Source organism: Eschrichtius robustus, chromosome 2, assembly GCF_028021215.1.
Source record: "Eschrichtius robustus isolate mEscRob2 chromosome 2, mEscRob2.pri, whole genome shotgun sequence".
Lineage (NCBI taxonomy): Eukaryota > Metazoa > Chordata > Mammalia > Artiodactyla > Eschrichtiidae > Eschrichtius > Eschrichtius robustus.
The window spans coordinates 25773316-25791358 of record NC_090825.1 but is presented as its reverse complement, the minus strand read 5'-3'; the positions used below and the strand labels follow the sequence as shown (position 1 = coordinate 25791358).

The window sequence follows — 18043 nt, the reverse complement described above, 5'->3', positions numbered from 1 at the left end:
GAGGAAATTGACAGTAACACAATAATAGTGGGGGACTTTAACACCTCACTTACACCAATGGACAGGTCATCCAAACAGAAAATTAAAAAGGAAACATAAGATTTAAATGACACAATAGACCTGATAGATTTAATTGATATTTATAGGACATTCCATCCAAAAACAGCAGATTACACTTTCTTCCCAAGTGTGCACGGAACATTCTCTAGGATAGATCACATCTTGGGTCACAAATCAAGCCTCAGTAAATTTAAGAAAATTGAAATCATATCAAGCATCTTTTCTGACCACAATGCTATGAGATTAGAAATCAATTATAGGGGAAAAAAACGTAAAAAACAAAAACACATGGAGGTTAAACAATACATTACTAAATAACCAAGAGATCACTGAAGAAATCAAAGAGGAAATCAAAAAATACCTAGAGACAAATGACAATGAAAACACGTCGATCCAAAACCTATGGGATGCAGCAAAAGCAGTTCTAAGAGGGAAGTTTATAGCTATACAAGCCTACCTCAAGAAACAAGAAAAATCTCAAATAAACAATCTAACGTTACACCTAAAGGAACTAGAGAAAGAAGAACAAACAAAACCCAAAGTTAGCAGAAGGAAAGAAATCATAAAGATCAGAGCAGAAATAAATGAAATAGAAACAAAGAAAACGATAGCAAAGATCAATAAAACTAAAAGCTGGTTCTTTGAGAAGATAAACAAAATTGATAAACAATTAGGCAGACTCATCAAGAAAAAGAGGGAGAGGACTCAAATCAATAACATTAGAAATGAAAAAGGAGAAGTTACAAAAGACACCGCAGAAATACAAAGCATCTTAAGAGAGTAGTACAAGCAACTCTATGCCAATAAAATGGACAACCTGCAAGAAATGGACAAATTCTTATAAAGGTATAACCTTCCAAGACTAAACCAGGAAGAAATAGAAAATATGAACAGAAAAATCACAGGTAATGAAATTGAAACTGTGATTAAAAATCTTGCAACAAACAAAAACCCAGGACCAGATGGCTTCACATGTGAATTCAATCAAATATTTAGAGAAGAGCTAACACCCATCCTTCTCAAACTCTTCCAAAAAATTGCAGAGGAGGGAACACTCCCAAACTCATTCTATGAGGCCACCATCACCCTGATACCAAAACCAGACAAAGACACTACAAAGAAAGAAAATTACAGACCAATATCACTGATGAATATAGATGCAAAAATCCTCAACAAAATACTAGCAAACAGAATCCAACAACACATTAAAAGGATCATACACTATGATCAAGTGGGATTTATCCGAGGAATGCAAGGATTCTTCAACATACGCGAATCAATCAATGTGATACACCATATTAACAAATTGAAGAATAAAAACCATATGATCATCTCAATAGATGCAGAAAAAGCTTTGGACAAAATTCAACACCCATTTATGATAAAAACTCTCCAGAAAGTGGGCATAGAGGGAACCTACCTCAACATAACAAAGGTCATATACGACAAACCCACAGCAAACATCATTCTCAATGGTGAAAAACTGAAACCATTTCTTCTAAGATCAGGAACAAGACAAGGATGTCCAGTCTCACCACTATTATTCAACATAGTTTTGGAAGTCCTAGCCATGGCAGTCAGAGAAGAGAAAGAAATAAAAGGAATCCAAATTGGAAAAGAAGAAGTAAAACTGTCACTGTTTGCAGATGACATGATAACTATACATAGAGAATCCTAAAGATGCCACCAGAAAACTACTAGAGCTAATCAATGAATTTGGTAAAGTTGCAGGATACAAAATCAATGCACAGAAATCTCTTGAATTCCTATACACTAATGATGAAAAATCTGAAAGAGAAATTAAGGAAACTCTCCCATTTACCATTGCAACAAAAATAATAGAATACCTAGGAATAAACCTATCTAGGGAGACAAAAGACCTGTATGCAGAAAACTATGACATTGATGAAAGAAATTAAAGATGATACCAACAGATGGAGAGATATACCATGTTCTTGGATTGGAAGAATCAATATTGTGAAAATGACTATACTACTCAAAGCAATCTACAAATTCAATGCAATCCCTATCAAACTACCAATGGCATTTTTTACAGAACTAGAACAAAAAAATCTTTAAATTTGTATGGAGACACAAAAGACCCCGAATAGCCAAAGCAGTCTTGAGGGAAAAAATCGGAGCTGGAGGAATCAGACTCCCTGACTTCAGACTATACTACAAAGCTATGGTAATCAAGACAATATGGTACTGGCACAGAAACAGAAATATAGATCAATGGAACAAGATAGAAAGCCCAGAGATAAACCCACGCACCTATGGTCAACTAATCTATGACAAAGGAGGCAAGGATATACAATGGAGAAAAGACAGTCTCTTCAATAAGTGGTGCTGGGAAAACCAGACAGCTACATGTAAAAGAATGAAATTAGAACACTCCCTAACACCATACACAAAAATAAACTCAAAATGGATTAGAGACCTAAATGTAAAACCGGACACTATAAAACTCTTAGAGGAAAACATAGGCAGAACACTCTTTGACATAAATCACAGCAAGATCTTTTTTGATCCACTTCCTAGAGTAATGGAAATAAAAAAATGGGACCTAATGAAACTTAAAAGCTTTTGCAAAGCAAAGGAAACCATAAACAAGATGAAAAGACAACTCTCAGAATGGGAGAAAATATTTGCAAATGAATCAACGGACAAAGGATTAATCTCCAAAATATATAAACAGCTCATGCAACTCAATATTAAAAAAACAAACAACCCAATCCAAAAATGGGCAGAAGACCTAAATAGACATTTCTCCAAAGGAGACGTACAGATGGCCAAGAAGCACATGAAAAGCTGCTCAACATCTCTACTTATTAGAGAAATGCAAATCAAAACTACAATGAAGTATCACCTCACACCAGTTAGAATGGGCATCATCAGAATATCTACAAACAACAAATGCTGGAGAGGGTGTGAAGAAAAGGGGACCCTCTTGCACTGTTGGTGGGAACGTAACTTGATACAGCCACTATGGAGAACAGTATGGAGTTTCCTTAAAAAACTAAAAATAGAATTACCATATGACCGAGCAATCCCACTACTAGGCATATACCCAGAGAAAACCATAATTCAAAAAGACACATGCACTCCAATGTTCATTGCAGCACTATTTACAATAGCCAGGTCATGGAAGCAGCCTAAATGTCCATCGACAGACGAATGGATAAAGAAAATGTGGTACATATATACAGTGGAATATTACTCAGCCATAAAAACGAATGAAATTGGGTCATTTGTAGAGACGTGGATGGATCTAGAGACTGTCATACGGAGTGAAGTAAGTCAGAAAGAGAAAAACAAATATCGTACATTAACACATATATGTGGAACCTAGAAGAATGGTAGAGATGAACCGGTTTGCAGGGCAGAAGTTGAGACACAAATGTAGAGAACAAACGTATGGACACCAAGGGGGGAAAGCGGCAGGGGGTGGGGGTGGGGATGGGATGAATTGGGAGATTGGGATTGACATGTATACACTAACATGTATAAAATGGATGACTAATAAGAACCTCCTGTATAAAAAAATAAATAAAATAAAATTCAAAATTTCAAGAAAAAAAAAAAGAAAAGACAAAATAGGAAGATTTTGAGCAAGACTAATGAAGAAACCAAGAGGGCAGGCATAGATAAATCATATTAGGAATAAAAAAAAAATTTCAGATTGAAAAAAAAAAAGAAACCATCACCAACTTCCAAAAAGCTAACATCAGAAAATATCTATGAAATATATGGTTTATCAAGTTCCATAAAAACAGATGTCTTGATATGCTGCTAAAAATAGAAGCATCTCCAATGCCTCTAATGGAGACTAGTTTTACCTATACATGGTGTGGAAGGAGAGGATTAAGAACATTGTGAGGGATAAAATGGAGGAGACAAGGAAATTAAGTGTTGCTGTGGGCTGTTTAATGATAACATGCGAATCTTTTGCCTAAAATTGTGCATAGTTTTGAGATTTTAAATATATTCATTCTTATATTAATGAATAACCATGTCTTCAAAACCTAAGCTATATCTACCTATGTTTTTTTCTTATTGAATTTAATCTTAGACTATATACCAGCTATTGTCAAGGAATTGCTATATTATGTAAAGCTGGAAGAAGGGGCATGGGGTTTTCTGAAAATGTGGAATTACAGTGCTTCCCTCTTATTTTTCTATTCAGCTTACATAAAGCCAAAGATAATCTAAGTGATTCTGCATAAAATCAAATACTCTTTCCTTTAGCCCTTGACAAGAAAATATGTACCTCCTTCTGTTTTCTGTGCCAGCATCAGTGACACTTTCACTATCCTGATTGTTCTATCTTGAAATCTCCGACGTTTTGAACCACCTGCATTCTCTCCTTTGGCTTCTGCATCCAGTTAATTGGGAAGTCCTGGTAATTCTCCCTCTGCCAGATGGGCTAACACCTGCTTTTCCCTTAAGATGTGGTCCCAACACCATCACTGTCTCTAGGAAGCTCTGGTGAACGCCCGAGCCCAGGTGGCCCCTCTCCTTTATATTTCCACAATACTTTGGGGATGCCCATTTTATCACTGAGCTTGCCACATCTAATTATAATTATTGCCAATAATATTCTCCTAGGGCAATGGTTCTCAAGTTTCGCCACATATTTGAATCGTAAATACTTAATTAAAAACCAACTAAATCAGAATCTCTGGGGAAGTGAGACCCAGGCCAACGTACATATTGTTAAAAGCAGCACTTCTCAAATTTTAATATGCATAAAATTCACCTAAAATTCTGCTTTTGTTGAAAAGCAGATTCTGATTCAATAGATCTCAGGTGGGGCCTAAGAGTCTAAAGTTCTAACAAGCTCCCAGACACAGATGCCACTTATGCTAAATCAGCATAAAAGTTCCCCCAAATGGGTATGTATTTTAGAACATCGGTCCCCAACCTTTTTGGCACCAGGGACCGGTTTCGCGGAAGACGATTTCTCCCTGGCGGCGGGGCGGCGGCGGGGGCGGTAGATGGTTCAGGCGGTAACGCGAGCGATGGGGAGCGGCAGGTGAAACTTCGCTCGCTCGCTCGCTCTCTCGCCCGCGCGCCCGCCTGCCGCTCACCTCCTGCTGTGTGGCCCGGTTCCTAACAGGCCGCGCGGCCCAGGGGTTGGGACCCCTGTTTTAGAAAATAGCATCTTCCTTATCTGTATCTGTATCCACATCTATATCTTAAGCTCACAAACCTTTACCCAATATAAGACCACTTCTTTCTACTCTGATACCTCTACCTACCACCACCTTTTCAGGTGTGTAGAGGTGTTGAGAATTGTCTCATAAATCAGAGTTTGGGTTGTCAATATTCCAGCTGTAACTGGCCTTCCTCACTTCTATTTACAAGTGCATCCCTCCCCAGCTGTGCCATGTCCATGTTTCTGTGTTTATCTTACTGGACACAGAGAAATGCTGAGGAGCATTAAGATAGCATGAGAAGGAAGGTCTTGCTACCTTTGCTTGTGCTTCAATTTTAAAATTATTATTAATTAATTAATTAATTTTTGGCTATTAACCTATTTTTGGGTCTTCGTTGCTGCGCGTGGGCTTTCTCTAGTTGCAGCGAGCGGGGGCTACTCTTCCTTGCAGTGCTCGGGCTTCTCATTGCAGTGGCTTCTCTTGTTGCGGAGCACGGGCTCTAGGCACACCAGCTGCTGTAGTTGTGGCAGGTGGGCTCAGTAGTTGTGGCTTGCGGGCTCTAGAGCGCAGGCTCAGTAGTTGTGGCGCACGGGCTTAGTTTCTCCACGGCATGTGGGATCTTCCTGGACCAGGGCTCAAACCCACGTCCCCTGCATAGGCAGGCGGATTCTTAACCACTGTGCCACCAGGGAAGTCCCTGTGCTTCAATTTTAAAGCATGATCTTGTATATTCACTTCATTGTCACTCCAGCCGCCAGACTCCATCTTCTGCTGCTTCTTGGATGCTTATGTGACTTTCTTTTTCTCCTTCTACACCAGGTAGCCTCTTGCTCCCACACCCATTCTCACATTTTCCTCCATTGTCAAGTCACTGTCATCCCTATTGACTTACCTCCAAATAACTGGAACCAAGGAACACACATATAAACAGCTGCTTATAATGTAAAAACTTCTTTCTTCTACTTTAAGTGTATTTGCTCAACCACATTACTTTTCCTTAGTTAATGCTTCTATCTGTTACATGTACAGATCAACCTTTTCAGTTTTAGGTCTCAAGAATAGGCTCTAAGTAGCTATTATTTAGTAGGGCTAATGGCACAATTTAAGGTTCTATTAGCCTTTGTACACCTTTATATACCAATCTAACCACATTCCTATGGTTCCCAGAGTGTGCACCAAGGTGCCCTGGGGTGCGGCAGGGAACTCACTGCAGCACCAGGAAATATTTTAAAAATTTGAGGGAAATACAGCAACACGAGCTATCAGACATCTTGCGAATTACTAGCTCAGAGTAGATCACAGTTTCAACAGCAGGTGATGCTACATTCCTTTCGATGATGTCATATATTAATGAAGATGGGTTTCCCACAGTGCCCGTGTTAAAAAGCAAGTACCGTGTGAAAATCAATGTGGAAAAGGAAACCAGGGGTCAGTGTCCAATCTGAGAAGTTGTGCAGTGTCCAATATGTGCCCACATTCCATCAGGAAGTAACTGGTTATTTAAGAGTGAAATGAAAATATTATTTTTGCTATTAATTGTTTTTTTTGGTTACTTATTTGTTAGAACATAAATACGTATTAAGTTGTTTGGGCCTAATTATTTCTTTTGGCCTAAGGGCATTGTGAAAAAATTATTGAGATGTTACAGGCATTGCGAACCAAGAAAAGTTTTGGAACCTCTGCTATAGTCTAATTTTTTTTTTTTTCCCCCAAATTTCTTGACCTTGTGGATTTGGATAATCTCGTCAGGTACCTGTTTACTCCAAATCTTTTAAAAGTGGACCAACCTGTTGCCACATGAGAAACAAACCTTTTTTATTCTTTTTAAATATTTATTTTTTGTCTATGTTTAATTGTGGTAAAAAACAAGTTGTAGTCTAATCCCTTTGTCTGTTGATAAAACAGATAGTCGAAAGACAGATTCAGGAAAATGCCTTATCAATAGTTCAGGAACACCTCTTACATACATCTGATGTAGCAATGCTGGCACCTACGATAACTTCAATTATTGCCCTTGACTTTTTTTTTTCCAGTGTATATTTTTTATGGTTTATAACTTCAAGGAGTTGGGGCAGGGGCAGATAATGATGAGGAAGGGAAACTTATCTTGCTGCCAATAAAATATCCAAATCCAACGAATCAAACTGAAGCTGTGATTGTGAAGGGGTTTTCCCACAATCCTCTACATTTGCCAGCCACTGAGAGATCCGTTAATTATATCATTTTACTTTTTCAATGATATAAAAGTCAGTAATCCACTTCCATGCATTACAGACAGATTTAATAGAGTGTATACAATGGAGTTTTCATCAATAACTTCTTTCTGCACCTACTACGTGCCAGCCACTAGTTCTTGTCTCACTTTACACTGCAACTCCATGCCGTAGGTAGGCATTGCTCCATGCATTTTCTAGATGAAGAAACTAAAGTCTGGAAAGGTTAATAACCTGCCGTGGGCCAGACAACTGGCAATTGGCAGCACAGCGACGCAGCCTCAGATCTGCTTGAGTCCACAGCTCGCAATTTTTCCCCATGGCAATATTACCTCACACAATTATAATCATAAAACTGATTCTTCTGAGGTTTTATCCATTGCTGCTTCTAGTATTTTGAAATATCTGGCCTTTCTTTAAAAATACATGTATTTTTATGTAAAATGGCATCACAATTTGAGAAGAAAAAGAAAAGAAAGGGGGGATCAATTATTTAAATACAGCACTTTAAAAAACGTAATCTTCTATAACAATAATGCTATTTGTATTGTAGAAAGTGCTTTAAAGATGATAAGATTATTGTTATTTTTTACAATAATTTTTTAGCCTTGTTAGTGTAGTGCTATTCAAATTTCACAGAGGAAATGGAGTGAAGTACAAGTAAGTGGATAGTCTTCAGCAGTCACACAGTGTGTGAATTTCATAGCAAATACAAGGTTAGACCCTTGGGGATCCGTGTTGATGTTCACCCTTCACTGAACACTTCCTCTCCTACTTTATTCCACATTAATAATTCACTTCACTGGAACGATGCCTGGTTACCTCAGCCCAAGCCATGGATGGCTTTCCTTCATTTATTGTGGTAAATGCTAAAAGAGAATATTGGCACAGGATTATTCAGGGATATTTGATAACAGATTGAAGTGTGAACATGCAGTCCCTGGAATCTGTAAAATTTATGCTTTTTGAGTGATATCCAAATATAGATGTTCTAAAATTGTAGCTGTAATCATAAAGACATTTTATCATCTCTATTATGTTTGTTCCCAGTTTGTTTATGTAAAGGATGTATGACAATTATTTTTCTTATCAATACCATGTTCTGAAACAGAGAACCTACGAAGTACAAACCTGTGTCCCTGTCTTTTTTCACTTCTTTGCGGGATGCAGATATTCTGCAATGGGAATGTAGCTGATGATAAAATTTCAGTGAAACTCATGATGACAGTATAACTAAGCTGTTTCCCTGACTCAGCTCCAGTAATCTGGAAGGGCTGTAATAAGCGATACGTCCTCATTTTACTTTCTGGAGTCAATAAAATGGTCAGATGATATTCGGAAATAGCACCTTTACATAACCATTTTTTCTCTTTTGTGAACCTTGCCACAATTAAATCATAAGTTTTGAAATGCCTGGCTCTTGCCAATTATTGGAGATAAGACAAAACAGCAGTAACAACTAAATCTAAGGCAGTGGTGGGTTTTGAGGACAAAGGGCTCCATTTGGTCAGAGAATGGATGGCGCTGTAGGTAGCAGAGTTAAAAAATAGTTAATTTGAACGTGGCCAAAGGACTAAAGCTCAGAACGTTTCCTTTCACAATGAGAAAAAGGAAACCTCTTTTCCTTACAGCTTAATCGCTCTATTCCTATTTTTAATACATCCTACTTTATAGAATAGCTGGACCACATTTTTCAAGCTAAAGTAAAAATTCAAGGATTTATGATAATCCTATGCGGCTGGTTGTAGGTGTTTCGTTTTCAACGGAAGCATTTCTCTTTCTTTGCTGCAGTGCTAACATTTCTCAGCTTCTTGCTACAGTCTTCTTCCTGAAACTACTCAAGTGAAAAAAAAAAAAGTCTTACCAGATAAGCAACAATTCTTACTGTACTGGGGGAATATTTCACATCTTCCCCATCTATTTATGAGAAGTAACTTCTTCAGGCTTTTAAAACCAGAATGTCAAAGAGCCCAGTGGAATCCTACCTTGCCCACATACTGATAATCGGATCCTGTGTATTCCTCCAGCAGAAAGAACTGATTCCACATCCAGCTCCTTTTCGAACGGTTCAGCTCATTTTTGCTGTTTCCAGAGAGCTCCAGGGTCCTTTTCTTTGCCGGGAAACCACTAGTCCTCTTAGATAGTGGAGTTGAGAAAGTTGGGTAGGGCTGGCCAACCCAAAAGAGAAGCAAGAAGTATCGGTAAGTTCTCATTTTGATGACACAGTCCAGTCTGAGTAGTGGGTACCCTTCTCCTTGAAGTGTCTGTTTTCACTGCACTCTATCCAGCCTCATTCCTCCTCTCTTCCTTAATGTTCTTGGCTTGGCTCTCAGAGGATATCTGGAAAGAATAATAACATATTAAGCATTTTTAGAGATGCTTAAAATTCAGCGTTAGAGCAAATAAGCTCTGGGGAAAAAAAGAGGACATAAATTTGAATAGCAAAACAACAAAAAATAAATTGTCTATCAATTTTGAAATGAGGAAAACAGTCTTTCAGATATGCTAAATGGAAGGTGTGTTCCGAGTAGGAAGCTGCTGTTTTCCTCTCTCCTTTTCTATCACATAAAAATCCTATTTTAAGTAATAGCATTGCTGTAGGTCAACATGCCAGAGTGGATTATTTCACTACTATTTTACCTCTGAGTGTGTGGGTTGAGATCTGGTTTGAAGAAATGAGTTTGTGTTTCTGATTCTATTTGCATATTTATCCTCATGAAAGAATATCACAGACAGTTTTGATTCAATTGAAAGTGGATAATGCTGAAGTTTCGCTACACTGTATCGAGCACCTGTGATGTGGAGGCAGAAGCTTGTTCTGCAGGCTCTTGGCTTCGGATATGTGTTGTGATGGAACAGCCTGGGTCAAATAAGGTTGGAAAAGACCTAATGCCTTCTCTTCAGGATGCTCATTAGCATATTGAGGTTTCTTTTTTTGTTGTTTTTTTTGAAGTTTTTTGTCTTAAAAAAATTTTTTTTATACATATTGATGTTTCTGAAGTGAAATTTTGTAGCAATGATGATAAGCCTGCATTTAATCCAGTATTTCCCAAACTTGACCAGGAAACTTTTTTCCTCATACAACCCAATTAACACTACAGGATGGGTTAATGAACAACCTATGGAATTTGTATTTAATAGAATAAAGAATAAAATGAACAATTCTATTCAAATTTCTTTAGGAAATCCTGGTGGGCTTTTCTCTCTAAATTTTACTTGTATCATAGGCAACCAAGTATATATATTAAAATTGGTCCAACAGTTTCTATGTAATTTTCACAGGTACATCAGATATACCTCAATACCACAGTGAGGGCAATCGACGGCAAGATCTTCAGAAAAGTCAGATATTATAATTGCGGTAATAATTTTCCATGACAAATACTAATTTTCAAAAACACAACCTATCTTTGAAATAAATCCTCGGGCCAGAGTGCTTGGCAAAGATGTCACAATTTGGTTTAATATCTTATGTAAATTAAGTAATACATGCCTATATCTCCTTCCTAAACTTCCCCATGTTTCTTGAAAAAAAATCCAATAAATTACTCCTTCATTTTACTATTTGATATAGAAAACATATTTTCTTAAATAATACTAATAAAAAAATGAAGGGCTTTGTAATGTAGAACATAGCAGTAATTAAGCTGGTACAGTTAATAAATAAGTGCAGATAAAGAAACAGGTTGTAGGTAATCTGATCAGTATTTTTGTTCCCTCTATGTCAGAAAAGATTTGTTCCCTTTTCTCCTATTTTTCTACCAGGTAAATGTATATATGACCAGTTTTTTTTTTTTTAACCTCAGCAATGAATAATTATAGCCACCCAACACATGTTTAAGTGGAAGTTTTCTGTTGGAATATAAGTGAAATATTTCACAGTGTTCAGCATTTTTAAACCTTTATTCCATTATTATGCATCTTCTTGACAGCAGGCTGGGGAAGTTGAAACTTCCACAGGTGAGTGAATTAGTACTGTGACAATTAGTCATGCTGGAAAAATGCCAGGTGACTATATTTGTCATTATGTGGCCTTGGTACAGGTGTGGAATGACTGATGATCGATTAGGTAACGACGGTTCTTCTCTCTTCTCGTGGATGGTATATAAAGGGGACTGAGAGACCATACGGAGAAAAGCCCTCTAAAGACATTTATTCATTTCTAGTAGTAGAGATTACACTGAAGTTGATTCAGGGGAAATTACATTTTTCTTAATTTTCCACATTCTCCATTATTTGCATAGACAAATCCTGCAGTGAAGAATTACACATCTGCTGCTGCACTCAGTGTGTGGCCCACAGTGCTGGCAGGAAAGAGGGATGCAGAGAATGGAGGTGTCAGCTGTTTAAAAGGCAGACTCCTAAAGGCCATTTTAAAGAAAAATCGATCCCTGTGGATGTTGTATGCAAACTCTACAAGCTGTTGCCACTTGACTATTAAATATTAGTTCTTTTTAATATCGCAGATACCAAAATGTCAAGTATTTCATATTTTTTTCTGCTTGGCTGGTAATAAGCTTTTAAAGTGGTACAAATTTAAGCAGAGTTTCCAAGTATGGTAGAACATATAGTTTTGCTATAACCCAGCTCTTTTTGTATCAACTTGGTAGGGTGTGTCCTTGTTAAAACTCAATATGCAAAATTACTAAAATCACCATGATCCACTCATATTTGGTGTTTAAAGGGATAGATTTCTCTGTGAAATTCTATAGTTAAAAAAAACTCCAACAAACTCTACACTGTTGAATATATAACTTAGCAATTCTCATATAACACTTCTTAATAGTCAGGATTGCATAGTGATTAAGATTATCAATGTTGGAGACAGATCGCCTGGGTTTAAATTGCTGTGAATTGGGGAAAATGCTTGATTTCACTGCACCTTAGTTTCTTCTTCTGTAAATGGGGTAATTACAGTAACTACCTCATAGGGTGTTATATATGTATTAAATGAGTCATTGCATGCACTTAAAACAGTGCCTAGCACTCAGTAGGTATTAATACGTATTAGCTGTTGTTATTATTATTACTACTATTGTTACTATTATTTGCATTACAAGTGTAGAATCCATCTACAGCAGCTTGCAAAAGTCTGCAAAAGATAGCTTGGTTACCTCTTAGGCTTTAAATACTTTTTTATGTTTCAATAGGCATTTCCAAGCAAGTCAAATTCTCTTAAAATTAAAGAATAGAAGCACTTTAAAAATCAGAATTAGTCCGTTTGCTAATTGTTTGCCTTTGTGTAGAATTTGATTCAGTATTTCACAGTACCGGTGTAGAAACAGAGAAGGCAGAAGCTTTGTGCCCACTGCCTGCCTCAAGAAGAATATGGCAAAAAGGAAAGTTCACTGGAGGACAGACTCATTCATACAATCTATGTGTTTTTTTCCCCTTTCCATTTTGTTAAAGTTTTGAAAATCATCTTTACTTTATTCAGGTGAAAAAAAATCAGACCTAGCTTCAATGTAGCAATTTTGCCCTTGCAAAAATGGGACTGGACAGACATGTCTTCTTGTAATTTAACATGCTGATACTATATTGAATAAGAATTTGATATAGTTGAAATTAATGATATACAGATTTTAGATTTTAATCTAAAAATATGAAATGAAAAAAAACCCCCATATTCCAAACATGACCTTAAATGCAAAAAACAGGATTCTTAAGGTGCTAAATGGCCATATGTTCAAGGAAAGGAAGGAAAGGGCCTGGTATAGCACAACTTTGAGAAATGTGGGAAAGCCGCTGGCTTCTGAGCAGTCAAAATACAGGAAAACCATATGGCAAGTAGTAATCAGATGTGCTGGCTCATTCTGTAGGTCTCAGAAAGTAAACTAAAATGACAAGAAAGTAATGGCCTACATAGACAATGAATTTTAAAATTGCAGGTATGGTTATTCAAGAAGGAAAGAACCAGAAGATTAGACAGTGGGAATGGAAAGAATACAAAACAATGTGGATATTGTATCTTTTTGCCCCCATCCCCTCATGGCATTAACAGCAAATGAGTTAGAGATATCAAAAACTCTATAAAAATAAAACTTGACCTGCCTAATTACAGCCCAATGACAGTTTCGCAATGAAGTTAAAAGATTACTTAATAGACCAAGTCTCTACTTTTTATTTTCTTTTTGCTGGAATCTGTTTTTTTTTTGGGGGGGTGGATTTCTATTTCTTTTCTTTTTTTTTTTTTTTTAACCTAGAACTATTTATTCTAAGCACTTTACATATATCAGCTCATTTAATCTCATGACAAACAACCCTATTATTATTATTATTTTTTTCACACACACACACTGTATTTTATTTTTACAAGAGATAAATAGACTGACACCAAGCATTGTACATGGATGACCACAACAAAAGCAACAATGATTGCAATTACCAAACATGAAACACACTCATACTATGGGATTTCTATTTCTTATAGGCAATAGTTTGAATCTTTGCAGAAGCCTTTTCTTAGTCATGTGTAGAAGGTAATTAAGATGTTTATGGATAGTGGGGCAAAGCCCACATAACATTGATAATTACATACTTTGAAAATTTATTTGCCTGGCAGCCAATATGCATATATACTTCAATCTTCACAAGGGTACATAGTCAAGTTCAGCTTTTATTTTAATGCATGCCAGTTAGAAGAAGCCTGGGCCTCATTAATTCAGGGTCTACCAATTTAGAATATGTGATAATTAATGGCAGAAGCTGGGCTGAAGTTTTCCTTTGATTAGCAAAATCTTTTCCACTAGATCATTGGAAATTAATAATGTAAAAATATTTCATAGGAGATATAGAATGAGAAGACAAACTACAATGTCTTCAAGTTCCTTGGAGTACTTTGGAATCACCTTTTATTTGCAAATAATTAATATGCTAATTAGAAAACTTCTCTATTGATTGAATTGCTTCTTCAGTGACTTATGTTTGATAACAGTCTGAATGACTCAACTATATTATCTGGTTTTGAGATACTGATTTTATTATACTATTTACAGACAAACAAGTAAATATTAGATTTAAAAGCAATATAATTACTTTAAAGTTTTAGAATTCAGACTTAGCATACATTTGTTCTGGTGTTCTTGATTAATTCTAATCAGTGCAATATTACTATAATGCTATCTAGGCTTACAAATTAAACCAAGTACATTCATTCTTTGGCATGCAGAGCCTTAACTTTGGCATTGAAAGCAACTAAGCATTCAATAAAGCAACATTATTAATATATTTGAACCATTTACCCTAGTAAGAGAATGTTTTAAAATCTGTTATGAAATTATTTCTTCAAATAAATGGTGTTGCACAGAAATACTGTAGCATAGCACTTTGCATGATGCTGCTCACAGAATATTATCTACCCATAAGTCATCCTAACCCATTGGCATAACCCATTAGTAATGCTTTTAGCATATGTACCATAAATCCCTTCTGAAATTCTGGTGCATCTTCTCACATTCTATGGTCAATGAAGTAGAAGACAGCTGGTTATTTATAACTATTTAACATTTCTCCTGACCCTATTGTATTCCAACTCTAGAGAGCCTGAAATCTCTCCATTCTCACACTATCTTTGGGTGCAGTGGGGACAAGGATGGTATTTACTCCATTAAAACCAGCAAATCAAAGAAACAGGACTGTGATATCAGGATGAATTAAACAGAGTGAAGCCAAACGGACACATGTCTTCCTACAAGTAAATCTTTAAAAATATATATACGTTCTTTATTCTAAGAGAAGAGTTTTACAGCCAATTAAGTTTGTTCACGATTGATTTTCTGATCACCCAAGGAACTTTGTTTTGAATAGGTTGCCACCTGCTGCGAATAAAAATAAGTCTATAGTACATGGCTGATCTTCTAGAAGTGGTGACATAAGGATAGAACCAATTTAAAATTTTTGGTAGAGATTTCACATGAAGTCTTCATTTCGAAACCTCCATTTCATTTTTCTGTAAATGTCAAAGTCACTGTTGAGTAAAATTGGTTCCGTTTCGTGTGTGTAATGAACTCCACTGAAATGTGTCGAACAGCCTTGGCATCTTTCATCACATAGCATTCCTCTAGTGCCAATGAATCATTATGGCAGCAGTCATCGAATGATGCCCGAATTTTTTATAAATGTTTATATTTGTGGATAATATGCCAATCTGTTTGCAAACTGATGTGTTTCCAGATGAACCTATTTCAACAGTATTACCCTTGTTCTAAAATGATATTCCAGACATTGCATTAATGAAGATAAAATCAAATGTGTTACAGCACATAAAATGGCGTTTTATATGTAGTTGAGGCTCAAGGAATATTTTGTTGACTTGACATACTCACTTGGGAACAAAAAAACCCCAGAACTTGAATCAAAAAGACACAGTTCTTTTTCCACATTTTTTTTTGGGGGGGGAGTCCAAACTATTTTATTGTGAGAGGAAGTATCAGAATATGGTTAAGAACAGACTCTGGCATGTCACATGTCTAGGTTAGAAGCTCAGCCCCACCCAACACTGGCTGGGCAAATAGGGGACCAATGTGTGTCTCAATTTTTTAATCTATAAAGTGGAATGATATTAATAGTGCCTACCTTGTAGGATGGCTGTGAGGATAAAATGAATGAATCTATGTGAGGTCTTAGCTAGTAAGATGGTCACAACTACCTAAATTGTCAAAGAATATCTTAGCAGAGGACACACTTTGCCTCCTGCACATTTCTTATTTTGCCTTTCACAATTGAGGAACTGCAGTCAGTCACTCATCTTTAAAGACCAGTACATGCCTATTTCTGGATTAACTTTAAACCACAGAAGCTCTGGTGACATCTTCATTTCTGGAGTGGAGGGAGCTGCCTCCTGAATCAGTGCTGGTGCTTCCCCATGATCCTTATTGATGCCTGCCCACTGTGTGTTCAATTGCCATTCAATTGTCTTTTGCCATCTCACATTCTCTGCAGTTTTTTTAAACCTGCTTGCTTCATTCCTTTATGAGTTATGAAACCTGCTTGCTTCCTTCCCTTATTGCCTGGCTCCTCAGGGCCTTTGGGCTTGTGGATGCTCTCTTTTACTTGTGTGAACAAAGGAGAAGAGAAAGCATTTTATGCCTTTAACTAGCTATCCATGGCATGAATTTTAAACACTTCTGTAGCAAACGATATGTTTAGGTTGCAGAAATCTATGAAAGACTTGGTTTCATATTACTCCCTGCTTGTACATTAGGCTCTCTGGCAGCTTTACTTCTTTCGGATGCATAGCCATTTAAGACAATGATGCTTGAACAAGACTGCAAGATGTCAAAACCCACTTGCACATTAGTGCGAATGATTTCAGTGAGTTTGGTCTTCTTCCAATAGCTCAATGAAAGGGCAGCCCGAGTGTATTGGCTGGGAGCTACAAGGGTATCTTAGCGGGGGTGAGGAGTTCGAAACAGATTTAACTTTATTAAACTGCACAAGGAGTCACATGGTTGGGTTTACCATTAAGTCATTGTGAAATGACTGGCACGTCACAGATGCTTTTTAAAGGCTCATACACATGAAAGTGCTATGAGGAGTGGAGATGTTGTATTTATTCTTGCTGATACAATATTTAAGCCTTTGTCAACTATATGAAGTCTAGCTCATAATAATAGTTAAATTTGCTGTGCTCTATTCCTGAACTTACTATGTGCTAGGCACTGTGCTGAGCACATCACAAATACGTCTTCATTTAATTCTGATGACAATCTGTGTGATGGATGATATTCTTATAACTTCTGCAGATGAGAAACTGAAACTTACAGAGACTGAGTAGCTTGTCTATGGTCAGGTAATGGGTACATGATGAAGCCAGACTCTAGCCCTGGCATCAGACTCTGGAGTCCTTGCTCTGAACTCACTCTGAGGAGTCACAGGCCAGGCTGCTGTCCATGATAAGTGCTCATTATAGCTGTGACCTTACAACTGAATCTTCACAGCTCCCCTAAAAATATAACAACAATACAGGTCTCTGAGAGGTAAAAATAGTTGTCACAAAATGTATAAGCTAAATAAGAACAGCAAACAAAGTTTGCTTTGTGCCATGCAATGGGATAAATGCTCTGTAAACATGTAGTCTTAAACAACAATTCTTTGAAATGGAGACCACCACTCTTATCCTTTACTCCAGACACAAGAAACACAGGCTTGGAGGGACCGGATGCTTTGCCCAAGGGTTCACAGCTAGTAGTTGGCAGAACTTGGATCAAACCCAGCTAATCTGGAGGCTCCTTCTTAACTATAACATTCACTATCTCATTTGTATTTTGCTCATGGAAACAGCATCTAGGTTTTATTTACTCTCGTTTCAGACAAAATTTGAACAAATTTATCATCAGGTTTCTAAATCCACAGCAAATTAAAGAGACAGCGTAAGGAGTGCTGGAGGCTGGAGTGCCATTAGTAGGAGAGGGTGGCTGAAAGGCCCAGAGAAAGGCTTCAAAAGACAGGCAGAAAACTAAAGACAGAATGGACAGAGTAAGGAGCCGGGCCTGGTGCATAGGCGATACTCTGTGTTCCTACACTGAGAACAGTCTGTACATAGTGACACCAGATAAACATTTGTAAAATAAGTGGATGCATGGATGAATGCATGAGCGACGGAATGTAAGA

General features: G+C 37.1%; 1 protein-coding gene across 2 annotated transcripts in view; it reads right to left on the bottom strand.

The window, feature by feature from the left end:
* CDH6 (cadherin 6) overlaps positions 1 to 18043 on the bottom strand; it is a 126162-nt gene that overhangs the window by 47520 nt on the left and 60599 nt on the right. For both annotated transcript variants that reach the window (XM_068535178.1, XM_068535179.1), the window contains exon 2: positions 9418 to 9772. In XM_068535178.1, coding sequence (XP_068391279.1) covers positions 9418 to 9645 — 228 coding nt within the window. In that variant the 5' untranslated portion in view covers positions 9646 to 9772. The remainder of the gene's footprint in view (positions 1 to 9417; positions 9773 to 18043) is intronic.